Source organism: Vipera berus (genome assembly GCF_964194415.1).
Source record: "Vipera berus genome assembly, chromosome: 5".
NCBI classification, from domain to species: Eukaryota; Metazoa; Chordata; class Lepidosauria; order Squamata; family Viperidae; genus Vipera; species Vipera berus.
The window spans coordinates 87109246-87129591 of NC_138207.1; the positions used below are offsets into that span (position 1 = coordinate 87109246).

General features: G+C 45.2%; 1 protein-coding gene across 1 annotated transcript in view; it reads right to left on the reverse strand.

The window, feature by feature from the left end:
* TET1 (tet methylcytosine dioxygenase 1) overlaps nt 1-20346 on the reverse strand; it is a 96693-nt gene that overhangs the window by 38800 nt on the left and 37547 nt on the right. The window contains exons 4-5 of the mRNA XM_081329241.1: nt 10971-13488; nt 7247-7337 (exon numbers count right to left, since the gene is read on the reverse strand). Coding sequence (XP_081185367.1) covers nt 7247-7337; nt 10971-13488 — 2609 coding nt within the window. The remainder of the gene's footprint in view (nt 1-7246; nt 7338-10970; nt 13489-20346) is intronic.

Below are 20346 nucleotides of genomic sequence, written 5' to 3' on the forward strand. Positions count from 1 at the left end.
GGTCTGGATTGTATCTTCATTTACAACTGAAAAGGAAAGCAATAACCATAAAACCAAGGAGAGTTCCCTTTCCCATGGAAGGACCTGACACCTAGCAACTGACGACAGCCTGACCAAATGGATGAGGGGAGGGGCTGGAATGGGAATGGTTTATATAGGATTGAAATGTAACTTTTCTCAGATTCCGTCTTGTATTCCCACAATCGATTCCATCCTAGTAAACATTTTCCTTTTGGACTAAACTTGCATCCAAGAGTTCTTATTTCCTAAGATGTGGATTGAGGTGGGTCCTGACAGTAGACGGAATCTGCTTTAAGAGTCAACCTGGAAGGGAAAACCTTACCGGGGGACTTTGCAACAAATAAAATGTCTGGCGACGAAGCAAGAGAGGAGGGAAGCCCCATGGAGGGGGAGTCTTCCCCCCAAATGGAATCCCAGAGACAATGGGAAGCTGAAGCAGCATATTCCCCCGGGGAAGAAGCGGTGGAGCAGTACGACCGAAAACCCCGGTGGTCGATGGGCGTTGGAAGGAAAAGTGACTATAGAAGAGTGGGCTTTAGAGGTTTTTGATTTGGTTGAAATGCTGAAGATTTTGGCCTATTTGTAAGATTACTTGCAGGAACGCTATATTATGGAAGGAAGAGAATGGTTTGAGTTTATCCAGAATAAGGATAGGGTTAAGAAGTTTTATATTTGAATAAGGCTTTTTTTTGTCTCTTTTTTCTATATTAGTTTTTTTTATATGTATATATTTGATATCATTAAGGTTTGTTTTATCCTATATAAGCTAGAGAGTGATAGATTTTAGAGTTTATGGTTGTTAATATATGGTTGTTTATGATTGTTTTTTTTTATATATACCTTGTATTTAGCTCTGGGAAGTCGGGGGGGGGAGGGGGGGAGGGGGGGAGGAAGGGGGGGAGGGAGAAGGGTGGGGGAGAGTGGGTAGGGGGGGAGGGTGATGGGAGGGGAAGGGGGGGTTTTAAAGAAAAATTGTATGTTAAAACTTTTCAATAAAAAAAAAAAAAGGAAGGAAAAGTGAGTGGGAAAAGGCTTCGGGAGAAACGACCCTGAGGCGTAGTAACCACCAACCGGAATGGAGGCAAGAGATGGAGAGTTCCCTGCACGCCAGCGAGGAGGAGCGGATCCTGGAAAAGGCCATTGATCTGATGAAAGCAACCCTGAGTTCACTGAGGGAGGAGAGAGCTGAAAATCGCAACCGAGGCAGCACCTGGGGACGCAACTGGAAAGGTAACGGAGGGGATCCAACACCTGAAACCCCGGGGCCGTCCAATGGAACAGGAATTGCTGCCTCAGCAGTACCCCCCCCCCAGAACCACAGATGGGGACCAGGATGAGGAGCGATACCGGCCACGGCGCAGACAACGCTCCAGCCAAAGACTCCCGCCCCTGGAAGTCAAATTCAAGGGGGAGCCATCACGACTGGGATTTTTCCTAACCCAAGTCCTCAGCTACATGGAAGAGTACGGACGGGACATCCCCAGTGACAAAACACGCATCCGAATTGTGCAATCTGCCCTGGACGGGACGGCTGCAGACTGGGTGGTGAACTTGCATGACTCCAACGCCCCAGAACTCAACGACTTCAACCGATTCATGTCATCTTTGAGGCGACGGTTTGAGGATCCTTTGGCTGACCGTAAGGCCCGGGAGAGAATCAAAACGGTGAGGCTCTCCTTTCATGCCTTGCTGTGTCCAATTTCTCCATCATTTCCCAGTTCCAGGTAAGAAATATGCAACATGGTACTAAAGCAATCCTAAATGTTGGGGAGCGTGCCAAAGCAGGTGGGCTGGACCCAGGCAGGATGGCAGAAAAGAATGGCATTTGTTCTACTATACTGAAACAAACAAACAAACACTGGAATCTTTTAACACAAGTTGCAGAGAAGCAAACAGAAGTTATTTTGTCATCACAGTCAAAGTAAGAATTACAGAAGCTAAGGAACTGGAGGGAAGAAAAACAAATTGCAAGAAAAACAAATCAGCAAGAAAATGAATGAGGAAATTGCAGTGCAGATTGCCTTATGTGAAACAGATCTTTATGTAAGTCAAATGTATCTGATGTTAAGTATTGCTAAAAATAGTTTATGATGTTGACAACTTAAGTTACAGTTTTCATATCACTTGCTCTGTTCATATTAAGTATGTTAATTTGAGCACGTCCCACAAGAAAATGTCTTGTAATGGTGCAATATCAGTCAAATTATCTAAAATTTCATCCTGATTTGGGATTTCACCAGCTTCCAAAGGTCTCAGATTAGTTAATACGGTAACAAGATGCTGAATGAATCCAGGATAACTTTACCTGTACTCAAATAGAGTACAGAGTATAACAAACTTCTGAGTTATAAACTTTGACCAATACACACAAACCTGCCCATAACTCCAACTTAGAAGGTCCCAGAATCCCGGAAAAGGTTACTTTATATGCACAAAATATGTATCCTTGATTGCAAATATGCATACTTGCAAACAAAATCGACTTACAAACAGGTGCTCTGCACATAACCTATTTGTACGCAGAGCACTTGCTGCATACTACAGGTGGTCCTCGACTTACGGATGTAATAGAGGCTGCCAATTACACTTGTAACCCAAGGAATTTGTTAATGGGATCGTGTTAAATGAATGTGATCCTTCCCTGATTTACTCAATGCATTCGTTAATCGAATGCTCAGGTCATTAAGTGCCCATGAGGTATCTCGGGGTGGGGAAGACCCTGGGGGGGGCCTAGTGCTTCTGACCACCTAAGGCAGAGGTCCCCAACCTTTTGGGCACCAGGGACTGGTTCTGTGGAGAGAGGTTTTTCCGTGGACCGGAGGGGGACTGGTTTTCTGTGCTGCCTACATCTCGCAGATGGGACTTTGCTTGTTTGTGCGGACCGGTTGCTGGCATGCTGCAGTCCGGTATTGGTCCATGGACCAGGAGTTGGGCACCCTGACCTAAGGCCTCTCCTGACCCACTGAGATATTTCATGCTGCCCCCTCCCATCCTGCCCCACCAGGTCTCCACAGGCCCTGTGTCCTTCCAAGCTTCCCTGCCACGGTTTCTTTGCCTCTACTTTTGGTGGCAAAAGCTTTTTGCAAACACGACTGGAGGCTGCAGGGACGCAATCTCTTGCGCCTGCAAGGAAATGGCAAGCTGACGGAAGGCCTGAAACACCGAAGCCTCCTGTCCATTTGCAAAGGCTTTTGATGCGGATCTCGTTCAGGCCTCCATTTGCCGAGAAGGGAGGTCTCAAGTAGTGTGAGATCACGCGAGATCAGTAGCGAATTCTCTGCGAATGTACGGAACGCCTGAAGGCCTGAAGCGGGCAAAGAAACCGCGGCAGAGAGGAAGCACCTTGCTAGACCTTTGCAAGGCAAGTGAGACTCCACAGGCCCAGCGCCTGTGGAGAATAGGCAGGGCAAATGCTGCAGTGCCTCTGTGGTCATTCGTAAGGGTGAATGACTACCGTGGTGTTGCGACATTTGTAACCTTGGGACTGTGTCATAAGTACTTGGGGAAGTGATGTCGTAGCTTCAAACGGTCGCTAACTGAACTGTCGTAACTCGAGGATTATCTGTACTAAAACTCTTGTTGTCTCATTGTTTGTAAACTTCAATTGCATGAAACGGTGCATCCTAGACCAGTGGTGGCGAACCTATGGCACGCGTGCCAGAGGCGGCACTCAGAGCCCTTTCTGTGGGCACGTGCACCATGCCCCGGAGATGGCAATTGCCCCTCTTCAACCAGCCGCCTGTTAACTCACCGAGGCCCCATGTGGCCGGATGCATCCTGGCATGGCTGATTTCCCCCCCTCCTGACCTTGCATGCTCTCCTTTTCCCAGGCACGACCCACTGCATCGCCTCCTCAGCTGTCAGCCGGCCACCCAGCTCAGAGGCGGCTTCTTTGAACTGCTGGCGGCGGGCTGCGGAGCCCCAGAGTGCTCCGTTCAAGGGGCCAGCAGGCTGTGGCTGCTGACAGACACCGTAGGCCCCCATGTGCTCGCTGGCCTCTGTGTGCGGGGGGCTGATGGTGTCAGGCAGCAGCCGCCCCAGCCCTTGCCTTGCCCCATGGCAATGGCACCCCTGCCCTGCCTCACCTCACCCCACAGGAGGAGCCTCCAGCCTACCGCCCCACCTGCCAGAGAACCCCTGGATCTCCCCCAACCCTGCCCCCCCACAGGCGTTCCTCCCCACGAGCAACATTGAGGTGACCACACCCACCCAATCTGCCATGACCACCACAGCCACGCCCACCCGGCACCCGGCAATAAATAAGTGGGCTTTGAGTTGCACTTTGGGCACTCGGTCTCTTAAAAGGTTCGCCATCACTGTCCTAGAGTAACAATATTTGAATAAACCTACCTCAAAAGGGCTCGCTCACAGCAAAGGTCCTCAATCCCCAGGCCGCGCCCCACTACTGGGCTTTGAGCCTTTTGGAACCGGGCCATGGAAGTGATGACCAAGCCCATATGCATCCTCATTTGTGGGAGCAGCATGCGAGCATGCAGGCTTGCCTGCCGCTAGCATGGAACCATCCCTTACCCCACACCAGTCTGCAAAGCTAAAAAGGTTGGGGAACTCTTGACTTACAGAATGTGTACATTTGGAACTGCGACTCCTGAGGGACTGAAATCTGGCAAAGCTGTGGCCACTTCAGTGTTGCCACAGCCAGCCATAGTCAAGTGATCATCATTTCCAAGGCTTCCAGCCAGCTTTCTACAAGGGAAGTCTGTGGGAAAGTTAGCAGGAAGTTGGAGATTGCTCCTTGCTTTTCTCCTGTACCTGGTCATTCTGGTGTTTTTTTTGCTTAAGCCAGGGGTAGGAAACCTTGTCTCTTTTATGACTCGTGGACTTCAACTCCCAGAATTCCTGAGCTAGCTATGCTGGCTCAGGAATTCTGGGAGTTGAAGTCCACGAGTCATAAAAGAGCCAAGGTTGAGCTGGCTCAGGAATTCTGGGAGTTGAAGTCCACGAGTCATAAAAGAGCCAAGGTTGAGCTGGCTCAGGAATTCTGGGAGTTGAAGTCCACGAGTCATAAAAGAGCCAAGGTTGAGCTGGCTCAGGAATTCTGGGAGTTGAAGTCCACGAGTCATAAAAGAGCCAAGGTTGAGCTGGCTCAGGAATTCTGGGAGTTGAAGTCCACGAGTCATAAAAGAGCCAAGGTTGAGCTGGCTCAGGAATTCTGGGAGTTGAAGTCCACGAGTCATAAAAGAACCAAGGTTGCCTACCCCTGGCTTAAGCATTAGGTGTTCAAATATCTCTGATTTTTTTTATTTTATTTTATTAAATTTCTATACCGCCCTTCTCCCGAAGGACTCAGGGCGGTGTACAGGGCAATAAAATGCAACATACAAAAGTTAAAAAGAAAATTAAATTAATTAGCCCTAACAATTAATAATTAAAATAAACCCAAACCCTTAGTCCAGGCCGGCCTGTTCAAACAACCAAGTCTTCAGGTCACGGCGGAAAGAGCGAAGGTCGGGAGCCGTCTGGAGCTCAACAGGCGGTTGATTCCAAAGGGCTGGCGCACCCACAGAGAATGCTCTCCCCCTGGGGGCCGCCAGCCGGCAATCCCTGACCGACGGCACCCTGAGGAGGCCTTCTCTGTGGGAGCGCACAGGACGGAGGGAAGTTGACGCCGGCAGGAGGTGCTCCCGTAGGTAGTCCAGACCCATGCCATTTAGGGCTTTATAGGTCATCACCAGCACCTTGAAATGGTGACCCAATGGATCACAGGTTGTCTAATCAACTTTAAAGGTTAAATCAATCTCCCTCAATTGGTGCTCTCTGAAGGTATTGGTATTATAGCAATGAACTCCTCTGGAAGGAACCAAATTGCAGAAGACAAGCTGAAGGTTTTTGGAATTTAAATCAAGGTTGTGAGGTCTATCTTTCAAAATATATCTAACACACAAAAGAAATATGGGATTGCTGAATATCTTCCACCCAACACACATTCCCCAAAATCAGGAATTCGTCCTTGTTCACTACTTATTTGATTTAAAGTCACTTAACTCCAGAACAATTCTGGATAGTATATAGTTGTATGGATACGCATTTCAACAGTTTATCAAACAGAGGGTTGATGTTACTGAGCAATAATGGGTACAGGCATTTAAAAACTGATTTTGATTATTTGGTATTTATTCTAGGAAGACCACAAAGGAATAAAGAACAGCCACCTCCAAATCTATCCTATGGCACTTGAAGCAATCTAGTTGAATGAGAGATAGAGATAGCAATAGCAATAGCACTTAGCCTTATATACCACTTTGCAGTGCTTAACAGCCCTCTCAGCAGTTTGCAGAGTCAGCGTATTTGCCCCCAACAATCTGGGTCCTCATTTTACTGATCTCAGAAGGATGGAAGGCTGAGTCAACCTTGAGCCGGTCAGGATCGAACTCCTGGCTATGGGAAGAGTCAGCCTGCAATACTGCATTCTAACCACTCTGCCACCACGGCTTGAATATATTTCAATATATTAAAGGAGGGCAATGGGAACTTGGGGAAGGGGGCTGAGTGGGACCTCCAAGCATCCCATGCCTCCTCTCTCACTAGTGCAAAAGCAGAGCACTGAGCAGACAAAAAAATCCAAGACTTATAATAGCAAAATGGGGTAGAGATTTGGGTAGCCAACATCGTGTAGGAATGTAAGCCTGTAGATACGCACCAGGCCTAGATGCTCTAGTACAATTATAGCACTATGTGCAAAGCAAAGGCCGAGTACATAAATTATAATTTGAACAGCTTGTTGTTCCTATAGTTAAGTCTTCAACTACCCTTAGCGACTTGATTACATCACTTAGAAATTAACATAAGACAGATGAATTCTCCACATCTCCATAAAGCACGTCATGACTTCCTACCCAATACCCAATGTGAACAATCACTTAAAGGCAAATGAGAATATTCAAACTCATTTTCTAAAACAGATTCATACTTGCTGTGAGGAAGTGTTCTACTAGATGAGACATGTCAAACTTGTGACGTCACGTGATGTCGCGCTACGTATCGGGACGGTTTTGCCACTGCCGGCAATGGGGTGGGCGTGGCTTCCACATGACACCCCTGTACTAGATAGTATAGTTCATATGCAAGGGCTGTTGTTAAGATCCAACATAACAAAGCAAGCCCACCAAAGCATAACAAGAACACACCAGGTATACTACAGCTACTATCACCACCCACGTGTGTCAAATTGATTTTCATTCATTAGCATTAAGATTTATTTCCTCACCTGTCCTCCATTATTTCTCTGACTGCAGCAATATTTGGGCCCGTTCCAAGGTGTGTATAATATGGACCCTCATCCTTCTCTATAATTTGTTCTACAAAAAAAGTTTTAAATAGCTGTTAAAAACATTGCATGGAGATTCAGAAACACTACTTACATTCCTACCCAATTATAGTCTGTGTTACCTATATACAGCCGAGACTCATTTGACTCAGCATAACTAGTCTATTAGCAATAAACAAGTAGTCCTTGACTTATGAGCATTCTTTTGGAGTTATGAGGCTGCTGGAAAAAAGTGACTTATGACTAGTCCTCACACTTATGACCGCTGCAACGTCCCTGCGGTCATGTAGTCAAATTTAGGCACTTATATTTATATTTATATTTATTAAATTTTTATACCACCCTTCTCCCGAAGGACTCAGGGCAGTGTACAGGGCAATAAATATTAAAAAACAAAGTACAAAAGTTAAAAAACAATTAAATAATTTATGCCCGATATATACAATAGTTAAAACCATATTAAAAACCCAAACCCAAACCCATCAGACCAGGCCAGATTGCTCAAATAAATAGGTTTTTAGATCCCGCCGGAAGGAGCGAAGGTCGGGGGCCATCCGGAGCTCAACCGGCAAGCGGTTCCACAGGTCTGGCGCGCCCACAGAGAATGCCCTCCCCCTGGGGGCCACCAGTCGACATTCTCTGATCGGAGGCACCCTGAGGAGGCCCTTTCTGTGGGAGCGCACAGGGCGGAGGGAAGTTGACGCCGGCCACAGGTGCTGCCGTAGGTAATCCGGACCCATGCCATGAAGGGCTTTGTAAGTCATTACCAGCACCTTGAATATCACCCGGAGGTCAACCGGCAGCCAATGCAGCTCGCGGAGCAAAGGTGTAACATGGGAGTATCGGGAGACTCCCAACACAACTCGCGCGGCTGCATTCTGCACCAGTTGGAGCCTCTGAGTGGTCTTCAAGGGCAGCCCCATGTAGAGAGCATTACAGTAGTCCAAACGAGAGGTCACGAGCACATGAGTGACTGTATGCAAGGCATCCCGGTTCAGATAGGGCCGCAACTGGTGCACCAGGCAAACCTGGGCAAAGGCCCCCCTAGTCACAGCTCCTATATGATCTTCTAAAGAGAGCTGTGAGTCTAGGAGGACCCCCAAGTTGCGCGCCCTATCTACGGGGGGCAATAGCTCACCCCCCCATAGCAAGAGATGGAGCAATCTGAATTTCCCGGGATGCCGGCACGAACAGCCACTCAGTCTTGTCAGGGTTGAGCCGAAGCCTGTTCCTCCCCATCCAGACCCGGACCGCCTCCAGGCAACGGGACATCACATCGAGGGCATCACTGGGGTGGTTTGGGGTTGAAATGAAAAACTCCAAAACCACGAATGATCTCACCCAGAGGCTTCATATAGATGTTGAACAGGAGAGGCGAGAGGACCGACCCCCGGGGAACTCCACAAATGAGAGGCCTCAAGGTCGACCTCTGCCCCCCTGCCAACACCGACTGTGAACGTCCCAGAAGGTAGGAGAACCACTGAAAAACTGTGCCTCCCACTCCCAACCCCCTGAGACGCCGCAGCAGGATACCATGGTCGATGGTATCGAAAGCCGCTGAGAGGTCTAATAGGACTAGGACAGAGGAACAACCCCTGTCCCGAGCCCGCCAGAGATCATTCACCAGCGCGACCAATGCCGTCTCCGTGCTGTACCCGGGCCTGAAACCCGATTGGTATGGGTCCAGATAATCAGCTTCCTCCAAGAACAAAGGGAGCTGATGCGCCACCACGCTCTCAACAACCTTCGCAAGAAAGCGAAGGTTGGAGACCGGACGAAAGTTGTTTAATATTGCTGGGTCCAAGGCAGGCTTCTTGAGGAGGGGTCTCACCACCGCCTCCTTCAAGGCGGCGGGAAAACTACCCTCACTCAAAGAAGCAGTTATCACTGCCTGGAGCCAGCCTTGTATCCCATCCCGGGCCGCATAAACCAGCCAGGAGGGACACGGGTCCAATAAACACGTGGTGGAGCTCAGCTTCCCCATGATCCTGTCCACGTCTTCAGGAGTCACAGGGTCAAACTCCTCCCAGATAACATCGACAAGACTGCCCGTGTCCTCATCGTCAGACTCTGCCCAGTCGGAGTCCAAACTGGTCCGAATCCGAGCGATTTTGTCCGACAGATATTGGCTAAACTCCTCGGCACGACCCTTCAAGGGCTCCTCCCTCGCCTCCTGATTAAGGAGGGTGTGGGTTACCCTGAACAGGGTGGCCGGGCGATTATCTGCGGACGCGATGAGGGTGGCAAAGTGGTTAGACCTTGCCACCCTCATCGCCGTGAGATAAGATCTCGTGAACGACCTTAGTCGCAACTGGTCGGATTCAGATCGGCTGGACCTCCAACAGCTCTCTAGGCCCCATCTCCAACGCTTCACCTCCCGGAGCTCCATGGAGAACCATGGAGCCCATTGGGATCTGCACTGGGTCAAGGGCCGCATGGGTACAACTCGGTCGAGTGCCTCTGTGGCTGCCCTTTACCCAGGCTTCCACTAGGGCATCGGCCGAGCTGTGAGCAAAGGAGGCAGGTGGGGACCCAAGCGCCGCCTGGAACCGCTCAGGGTCCATTAAGCGCCTAGGGCGGAACCAACATGCATGTATTTTTGGCACTTGCAGAATCCTGTGCTTATCTGATTATCATTTGTGACCTCCCGAGAGGGCTTCTGACACGCAAAGTCAATGGGGGAAACCAAATTCACTTGCTGTCTATGCGATTCACTTAACAACAGTGGCAATTTGCTTAACAATGGAGGCAAAAGGTCATGAAACTGGATGTGACTCACTTAATGACAGCATCACTTAGCGACAGAAGTTCCAGCCTAACTGTGGTCGTAAGTCAAGGACTATCTGTAAAACACTTCTATTAGATCAAACTCATTATTATATGATTTCGGCATTCAAATGCCGGAATGGGATTAGCAACTGTGTCACGCTTCAACATGAACAAAGAGAGATTGTACTATCAACATTGGTTATTAATTTAAAACTGGTCATACTGCCACATGAGTAAATTCTGCAGGTGGCTGAATTTGTTAATTTATGAAAACTAGTTTTGATTCTTCCTTTCACATTTTATTAAAATAAAATTAGACATTACAGAGTATTATGTTGCCACTGGAATTCATCGTATTGACCAATAACATATAGCAAGAAACCTATGGATTAAGACTTAACTTCAGCATTAATAAATGCTGTTTGTCACAATTTCTGCATAATCCTGAACAAAAAAAAACAACCAATTCCTTTCCTTGTAAGCTGTGGAGAAGACAGACAGATAGGTGGGAATTGTATCAGCTCTAATTTCAAAATTGATACAAGTTCAACATTAACAAGTTTTAAATTTGAAGAAAATTCAAGAAATCCAAATTGTAAAGAAGGTATCCACACAGAATCCGGATAAACATTGAGGACCTTCTTGTTATGGAGTAAAAATCATGAATTTCGGCCCGTATAAATATTTGCAAGTTTCTGGGGAATTCTGACCTGAGTTTAACAAAAGGGAATTTCTGTAACTCAGGGTTGAACTGTGGAGTCCTTGGTGCTCTCTCAGCTTTTTTTTTTTTTTGCTTGCAGACGTTTCATTACCTGACTAGGCAACATGATCCGTGCAGAAAGACAGAAAGATTTTCAAAATTCAACCATGCAAAAATAAACCACAAGACACTTACCCACGCAGTCACAGGTTGGAAAATTACTCTGTCCTTTCTTGGTAGGTGTATCAATTAAATTCTTTGTAGGGGTATCTAAGAATGTCATGGGAGATTCAAGGAAACTAGTGAGTGTATTCTTTGTTGGAGAACACCTTAAGTTCCCAGTACCCTGTTGATTTTCAGTCTCTAAAGTTCTTAATGTTGGAAATGTAGCTTCACTTACATGCTCCACATTTCTAACAGTATGCATGGTATCCCCTGGCAAGGCATCATCACTGTTACGGGGGATCAGATTTTGATCCTCTTGTTCCACAGTGTCCTGTGGTCTAGCTTGGTTTTCCTCGCAGATGTCACCAGCTTTCTGACTGAAGATCCGAGGAAAAGGATGCAGCTGAGGGATATTCGTGGTTTGTTGTACCTGAGAATTCTTGTCTTTTTCTGTAAACATCTGCCCGTTTTCACTTCCTTGTTTTATGCAAAAGTCTGTTTTTGACTGAGGAACGGCCAACAGATTACTAGAAAGCGGGGCTCCACGTTGAAGAGCCCCGGGGATCCCACTCTGGCTGCTGGCGCCTTGTGCATCGCTAAAGCCGGTTATTTTGAGGGGCTCCGGCACCATTTCACAGCCCAATGGCTTGTTTCTTATTTTGTCTTGTATTGAAGCCGGTAAAGGCCGAGGGAATATTATTTGAGTTTTGGGAAGAAATAGAACAGCTGGTTTTTGCTGGGATGACAAAGCATTACGATTCCGCGTCTTCTGTCCTTTGGTTTTGGAAGATTTTTTCCCCAAGGCTGACAGCTTTGCATCTTGTGATGCAATGCGCCCAAGTCTGCGCAGTTTAGAAGTTTTTTTCTGTACGTCCTGCAATTCAGGTGTGTACTGGCACTCTTGCTGTAGCTGACTTGGTTGGTCTGGTACGACTTGAGGCTTTTTCTTCAATCTTTTGGCCCTTGGTACCGATTTCTCATTCTTCCGGGGTGGCTGCCTTTGCTTGACCAACAAGGAGCTGTAATTGTTCCTCCCAAATACAGATTGTTTCTTCTGCAATAGGCACTGATCCTGCTTATTTTTTGATTGCATATCAGATGGTAATAGACTGAGAAGGGTTGTCGTCTTCGGACTGGGACTTGTTCTGCTCGATTCAATTATTGCTGCGAGTTGAGTTAGCTGGGTGGCTACCTCTTCTTCATCTTGGCTGTGAACGCCACCCTTAAATACAGAATTACTTTTTAAATTCAGGTTGTGAACAGCCTTTCCTTCCCATTTGCCAAGCGTCTCTCCTCTGTTCCACCATTGTCTGACGGCACTTGAGTTCTTGGAACATGGACCGAGAGCAGTTTTATGATGAAGAGGATATTTCTTGGTAGCAATACCTGAATTTCCACCAGACACTAAAGCAGAGAAAGGTCTGGTGTCTTTTGAGGCGCAATGCAACCTACGCAGTAAGTTAGATGGGCCTGGAGATTTACTGGGGAACTCAGAAATAGCACCTTGAGCTTTGTAGAATAGACCCTTAGGGTGGATTCTCCTCTGAGAGGAAGGATGAGAAAAAAGCTGCTGATCTTTTGGCGGGCAAGTCCCTTTTATTACTTTCAGTGCAGATGATTTTAAGGGACATGGGTTATCCTTTTTGTAACTGTTCAGCAAATGCGACGTTTGCTGCTCTAAACCCTCTGGTTTAGCTGGTGAAGGAGGGCCTGAAGGGACCTCGGACAAACGTGTCAATGCCTCAATAGCTACCACCTGTTCCACGGTTAAATTTCTATTTTTAATCAGAGATAAAAAAGTTGACTGAAGTTGCAAGTCTTCAGGTTGGGAATCCTTACTAGGAATATCTGAAGCACCATCATCAAGACAAGCACCCCTTTCAAGCACAGGAGTACAGGGCGGCTTGTCCTGCAAATGTAAAAGTGAAATGGTTTGCAAAAGTGAGTTTTCGGCTTCCTGAATGGCGTTTGGGTTTCCTGTCTGGTGGCCTACAACATAGTCCTTCTTTTCTGGAATAGCACCATAGGTTCCAGTTGCTAAAGGGTAGAGGTTGTTCAGCTGAGCCGCTTCACTCCAGGAGGCGCTGGAGTTACTGTCATCGCAACTGTTGGCCAGCTCTGCAGTAGTGTTCACATCTGCTTTTTTCAGCGTGCTCACATCTGATTTCAGTGATGTGTCACATTCCGCTGGTGAATGTGGTATATTTTTAATGCCATTTCTAGCTGTATGTGCAAATAATCTGGGCGCCTCATCTATAATGCTGGAAGAATAGAGCAGTTTTGCATCCTTTTCAAAATGCGTCAAGTTCTCATTCCTGGTTCCAGCTTTACAGAGATCTCCATTCAGGTGGATGTTCAGTGACGGATTTTCATTCGGCACCCACTTCTCTGTTTCTAAGCCGGCCATACTTCCTTTTTCATTTGTCTGCACATCTTCCCAGGGCAGTGAGTGGTTTGCTTTCAACTTGTATTTTTCACCCTGGCCATGCGCAATATGTTCCACAAGCTCTGCTCTGCAGCCATTTACTAGTTTGCTTTTTAGATCTCCCTGCAAAACAGTACAAATACATTTTAGCAAATGCTGTTCACCGCAGGATTTCATAAACGCTAGTGGTTCTCATGAACAATGCAGTGCGGAAAAAGTGGCAACACCATATATGAAAGTTTACAAATGCTACTACCTAACTAGATGTATTTCAAAACAAGTGCCACCCAAGATCAGATTCCGGAACAAGGTGCAAACTGTTTACTCATAAGTAATTTATACTAAAAGCAATAGGCCATAAAAAAGCAACCACAATATTGACTACCAAAGATTTGTTTTGTATTTAAAAAGAGACAATACAATAACGACAATTTCAAATGAAAGAGATGTTTGGTCTAGTACAGGGGTAGGCAACCTTGGCTCTCCAGCTGGCTCAGGAATTCTGGGAGTTTTTAGTTATTTATTTATTTATTTATTTATTTATTTATTTATTTATTTATTTATTATTTATTTATAATTGAATTTCTATACCGCCCTTCTCCCGAAGGACTCAGGGCAGTGTACAGGGCAGTAAAAGCTTTACATACAAAAGTTAAAATGAAATTAAATTAATTAAGCCCTAACAATGAATAATTAAAAATACCCCAAACCCTTAAACCAGGCCGGCCTGTTCAAATAAATAGGTTTTCAGATCCCGGCGGAAAGAGCGAAGGTCGAAGTTGAAGTCCATGAGTCATAAAAGAGCCGAGGTTGCCTACCCCTGGTCTAGTAGTTAAGGCACTAGGCTAGAAATTTGGAGATGTGAATTCTAATCACTTTGAGTTATTTATTTAAAAAAAAGTTAAAGGTAAGATGTGAATGAATGAATGCATGAATGAACGAATATACATCTAGCCTTACTTTCTTTTCTCATGAAAATGCTTAGCTAAATGTGTATCTTTAGGTTAGCCTGGTAGTCCACAATCTGAGGAAAACAACAATTCAGAGACACTAAGTCAGTCTCAGACACCACAGAAGAGAGATGGACTACTAGTACTTTATATAAGCGGAAAACATTGTAGGAATGTTTTCAGAAGCAAGAATAAATCTTTTGAATTGAACCATTGAATCAGCAACCGGCAGTTTGAAGCTTTCGGGTTTTTACTTTTGTGTGCTACTTTTGCCTGTTATGGAAAGAAAAACCCTGAAACTAAGGCTTCAAACAAGGACAAAGTAAAATTTGGCACACTGTAAATTATCATGCTTCTTTCTAAGTAAGATGGCCACAGAAAAAAACTAGTTGTAATATTACACCAGGCTACAAAATGAGAAGACATCCATAAACAGGAATTGAAGTTATGCATTTCCTCTAGCTTAAAAAATTCAAAGCCAAACAATTGAGGCATTTGCCCTGAATACATAACAAAATTATAGAATTACAGCTGCCCCAAATGAGCTATTTGTCAGAAAGAACTGGATATATTATTCCCACAATGTTAAGCTGCAACTATAAGTAACGCAAACATGACTGTTAACCTTGGAAAGAATGCCATTTCATAAACTGGTGATGACCTGGCAACATTAAAATATTGGTTTACAGAATTTTCCTTTTGGTTTTCCATTTTATGTGCCCTCAAAACCACCACAGGGGAAGGGAAGCGCAGCTTGCCAACTCCAAGGATGGGTTTTTTCCAAGGAGAGAGAAAAAAAAAAGAACAAAGTCTCCATATATTAAAATTTAATTCATAGAAACTGTCTCAGAGCAAATCAAGGTTTGTTTCTTATCATGGGCTGTTAAAAAAAAAGAGAGGGTGTTGTGAGTATATAACTTCTGCAGATTGTTAGGGTAAGTTATTTTGCAAGCACTTCGGGTTTAAGAGCGCCATCAAAATAAAGGTAACTGAAAGTTCTGAGGCTAATTTGGATCTCAGCCTGCCAACTCTATGAACAAAAGCAACAAGAAGACCAACATGCACAACATGTGTATGTAACAGGAGAGTCAAGTGTCAAAACTACTGTGCAAAATGGCCCTATATTCATCAGCTCAAATTCCTAATGCAACTCAGGTACATAATCATTGAAACCATACCAGTTCTCTCATATAAGACTACGCATTTGACCCCATCAAAGTACCCTTTCCAGTCTATGGTCTAGTGCAGAGGTAGGCAACCTCGGCTCTTTTATGACTCATGGACTTCAACTCCCAGAATTCCTGAGCCAGCTAAACTAAAGAGAACTAAAGAGCCTCGTGTTGCGGGTGAAGAAGGAGTGTGCAAAACTTGGGTTGAAACTAAACATTAAGAAAACCAAGATCATGGCATCTGGCCCTCTCAATTCCTGGCAAATAGATGGGGAAGAAATGGAGGTAGTGACAGATTTTATTTTCCTGGGCTCCAAGATCACTGCAGATGGGGACTGTAGCCAAGAAATTAAAAGACGCTTGCTCCTGGGGAGGAAAGCCATGGCAAATCTAGACAGCACACTAAAAAGCAGAGACATCACCCTGTCAACAAAAGTGCGTATAGTCAAGGCTATGGTCTTCCCAGTTGCAATGTATGGCAGTGAAAGCTGGATCATAAGAAAGGCTGAGCGCCAAAGAATTGAAGCCTTTGAACTATGGTGCTGGAGAAGACTCCTGCGAGTTCCTTGGACTGCAAGGCGATCAAACCGGTCAGTCCTAGAGGAGATCAACCCTGACTGCTCTTTAGAAGGCCAGATCCTGAAGCTAAAACTCAAATACTTTGGCCACCTAATGAGAAGGAAGGACTCACTGGAGAAGAGCCTAATGCTGGGAAAGATTGAGGGCAATAGAAGAAGGGGACGACAGAGAATGAGGTGGCTGGATGGAGTCATTGAAGCAGTAGGCGTGAGCTTAGATGGACTCCAGAAGATGGTAGAGGACAGGAAGGCCTGGAGGAACATTGTCCATAGGGTCGCGATGGGTCGGACACAACTTCGCAACTAACAACAACAACAACTTGTAAACTTCTCTCTTTATCGTCATCTTGGTCCCCTTCTTATCAAACACCCTTTAAAAATGCTAAGTTAGCTTTCTGTCCACTCCTGGATTCAATACCCACCCTTGTTCTTACCATCAACCCTCCTGATGGTCTTGGAGAATGTTTATGTTTGTGTCTTTATCTTGCCGTCAGTGTTCTTTTGTCCTCCAGCACCAGGTCCTTGCCCTGATCGGCCTTTTCCTCTCTTTACTGTTCTATATGTTTGGAAATCTCTCCCAGAATATCTGGAAAAAATCTACCGTATTTTCCGGCGTATAAGACGACTTTTTAACCCATGAAAATCACCTCAAAAGTTGGGGGGTCGTCTTATACGCCCAGTCGTCTTATACGCCGGAAAATCAGTGTCTGGCGTCTGGCGGGAGTCGGCAGGGCAGTCCTGCGCATGAGCGCACTCCCCGGCTGCTCCTTAGCAGCTGGGGAGTGCGCGCGTGTGCAGGACTGCCCTGCCAGCTCCCGCCCGAGGCTCTTCCCTCTTGAGGCAGCATCGCTCCCTGGCTCCTAAGGAGTCCTCGGGGATGCTGCCTCAACTGTCCTGCATTGCCCCCATTCGTCCTCCTTTCCAATTCTCCAAATCCTCCTTTGCTTCATGAATTAAGGCTAAGCAACGTGGAAGGGAAGCGGTATTAATTACACATTAAGGCACCCGGAGTGATGCTCGTCTCTGCCTCATTTTATTTCAACAATCTGTTTGGGGGGAGGGGTAAGTATCGAAAGATCATCCCATTCACCAATGGTTTATTTGGACACGAATCTGCGTATAAACATAAACCCACCTTATCCTACAGCAGTTACAAGCACCCAAAGGAGGAATTCAACAACGATTATAGAGATCTCTCCAAGAGGGAAGAGAGCAACATTAACCCCTCCCTCCCTCTCCCCTCGGACGCGCGACTACTCTTCCCCCGCTAGCAAAGAAAGCGCTCCTGCTCAAGTAAGCCCGCCGGCAGTTGGAAAGGGAAGAGTCAGAGGGGCGTCGAAGGCAAACGCGCGTGCAGGCTCTGATTGGTGACTTCTCGCGCAGGCGCCCGAAGGCCGGAGCCAAGTAGGCTGCGGGGCTTTTTGTCAAGGAAACGCCTCTGTTTACAGTTGTTGCGTCCTTCTCTGCTTCCACCGCAACCGCCTTCTTTTCTCTGCCCTTAGAAGACTTGCACGTTTTCGCTGTCCACGCTCGGCTTCCGTTCTTTATCTCTCCTCTCCTCTCCTCCCCCCGCGCATACTTGGTATTGGCCGTTGTATTATGGTCGTTTCAAGAGAAGCGCCCATTGTTGCCGCTTCGGGGGTTTGTTCTGTCTTCATCAGGAAATAATTCGGGTCGGCAGCTGCTGGTTGTCTCGCAAACCCTCGCAGGACTTCCCTGCCGGCTCCCGTCCGACGCTCTTCCCTCTTGAGGCAGCATCCCCGAGGACTCCTTAGGAGCCAGGGAGTGATGCTGCCTCAAGAGGGAAGAGCGTCTGGCGGGAGCCGGCAGGGCAGTCCTGCACACACGCGCACTCCCCAGCTGCTAAGGAGCAGCCGGGGAGTGCGCGCGTGCGCAGGACTGCCCTGCCGGCTCCCGCCAGCCTGCCCTGCGATTTTCCGGCGTATAAGACTGAAAATCATCTCAAAAGTTGGGGGGTCGTCTTATACGCCCAGTCGTCTTATATGCCGGAAAATACGGTACCTCCTTATTTCTTACAAAACTTTTTTAAAAAAACAAAACAAAAAAAACCCTCTTATGTGAGTCTTCTGCCACAATTACCTTGTTCCCATATTCTACTGAAAGTAAATTTTAGCACATACTTGTTTAAAGAAAGCATTCTTATTTTCACCCTTGAGTGTCAGTTTGGCCTAGTGCAGGGGTCTTCAAATTTGACAACTTTTAAGACTTGTGGACTTCAACTCCCAGAATTGAATTCCTCAGGGCTGGCTGAGGAATTCTGGGAGTTGAAGTCCACAAGTCTTAAAGTTGCCAAGTTTGAAGACCCCTGCTCTAGTGGTTAAGGCACCAGGCTAGAAACCAGGAGACTGGCATGACAGCCAGCTGGGTGTCTTTGGGCCAGTCACTCTCTTTCAACCGATGGTATCAGGCAACAAGCTGGTTGTTACAATCAATGCAACAATACTCAGCTGATCTTAAAAAAGTGGATTCTGCACTTGCTGGAAAATGCAAAGAAGAAAACAAAATCTTATCTTTATTTTATTTTTACCCTTGCCAGTCTTTCCAATGAGTTAAATTTCACAAATAGTATGACCTGAATACAAATAGCATATTATTTGATTCTTCTCTTTCTGTTTACAAATGCATATCCCATACTTTAAAATACCATTAATACAAAAAGAAAAACAGAATATCAGAATATCCCAGCATTTACTTAAAACAGTTCTGGCTTCTGCTTGTATATTGCTTGTATTTATACAGCTTAAAATAGGGCATGCAGGATTTTTCCCCCAAATTTGTTTGGCAAGGAAAGAAACGGAGAATTAAATATAAATTATTGCAAGATGCTAAATAAAGAGGAAGGCAAGGATTACCATATTTGAAATTGTATATTACAGATTGTTGTTTAGTGTTGATGAAAGAATGGGTGACTTTGAAGAATAGGAGGTTATTAGAATTGGAAGGACATACTTAAGATTTGGATGGCAATGTTATTTGTGGTATGACAAAGTTAAGAATAATGTAGATTTTAAAAATCATGTTATTACATGTGACATACTGAGAGTTTGGAATAATTATAAGACAAGTTTCTTTCCTAAAATATTTTTGTTACCACCCCAGAAAGCATTTTTAGAAGAGAAATGATAGTTAAACAGAAGTGGTTAACTTACGTGGATGTACTGTCTTTCTCTGGAGAATTTAAGTTAAAAACAAGAGAACATCTGGAATCGGAAGGTTATATATGCCACCGGTTCTCCTGCGCCCAGCTAATAGAACACTTAAAACTTGACAAGAATTATGATTTTGAAATTGGTAAGAATTTTATGTGGAATTGTGTACAAATGATGCAAGTGTATAATAAGATAAGCATTTTATTTTGGATACAATAGCTTGTTGGATCAGTGGAAAAATAAATTGAAGGATTGAAAAAACATAATTTTTTATAAAACGATGTATCACTGGCATCTTACACCAGGTACTGTCAAAAATGTATAACAGAATTTCAAATGTTTGTTGGAAATGTAACTAATCTGAAGGTACCTTTTTCCCATTTTTGGTGGACATGTAATAAAACTAGAAAATGTTGGAACCAAATATGTATTTTGATTCAGGAATTTTTTAAAGATCAATCTGCAATTGAAATCAGAGGTTTTTCTTTTGACATTAATGTACAAGCAAATTGAGAGATCTTATGGAACTTTATATATAATAAAAGCAGCAAGACTTTTATATGTGTAAAGGTGGTAGGATTTACAAATACGGGTAATTCTCGACTTACAACAGTTTGTTTAGTAACCATCTGAAATCAGAACGGCTCTAAAAAAGTGACTTATGTCTGTTTTTCACCATCCCTATGGTCATATGATTAAAATTCAGATGCATGGCAAATGACTCATATTTATGACGGCTGCAAGGCCTTGGGGTCACGTAATCACCTTTTGTGACCTTCTCAGAAGCACAGTCAATGGGGAAGCCAGATTCACTTAACAACCATGTTACTAACTTTAACAACTGTTGTGATTCACTTAACAACCTGTGGCCACAAAGGTTGTAAAATGAGGCAAAACCCACTTAACAAATGTCTCACTTAGCATCAGAAATTTGGGGTTCAATTGTGGTCGTAAGTTGAGGAGTACCTATACCTAAATGGGAGAATGGATGATTAAACTGATGGGAATGATGGAGATGGCAAAATTGACAGCTTAATAAAAATAAATAAAAACTTGACTAATTTTAATTCTACTTGGAAACCATTCTTTGATTTTTGTGAGAAATGGAGAGAAA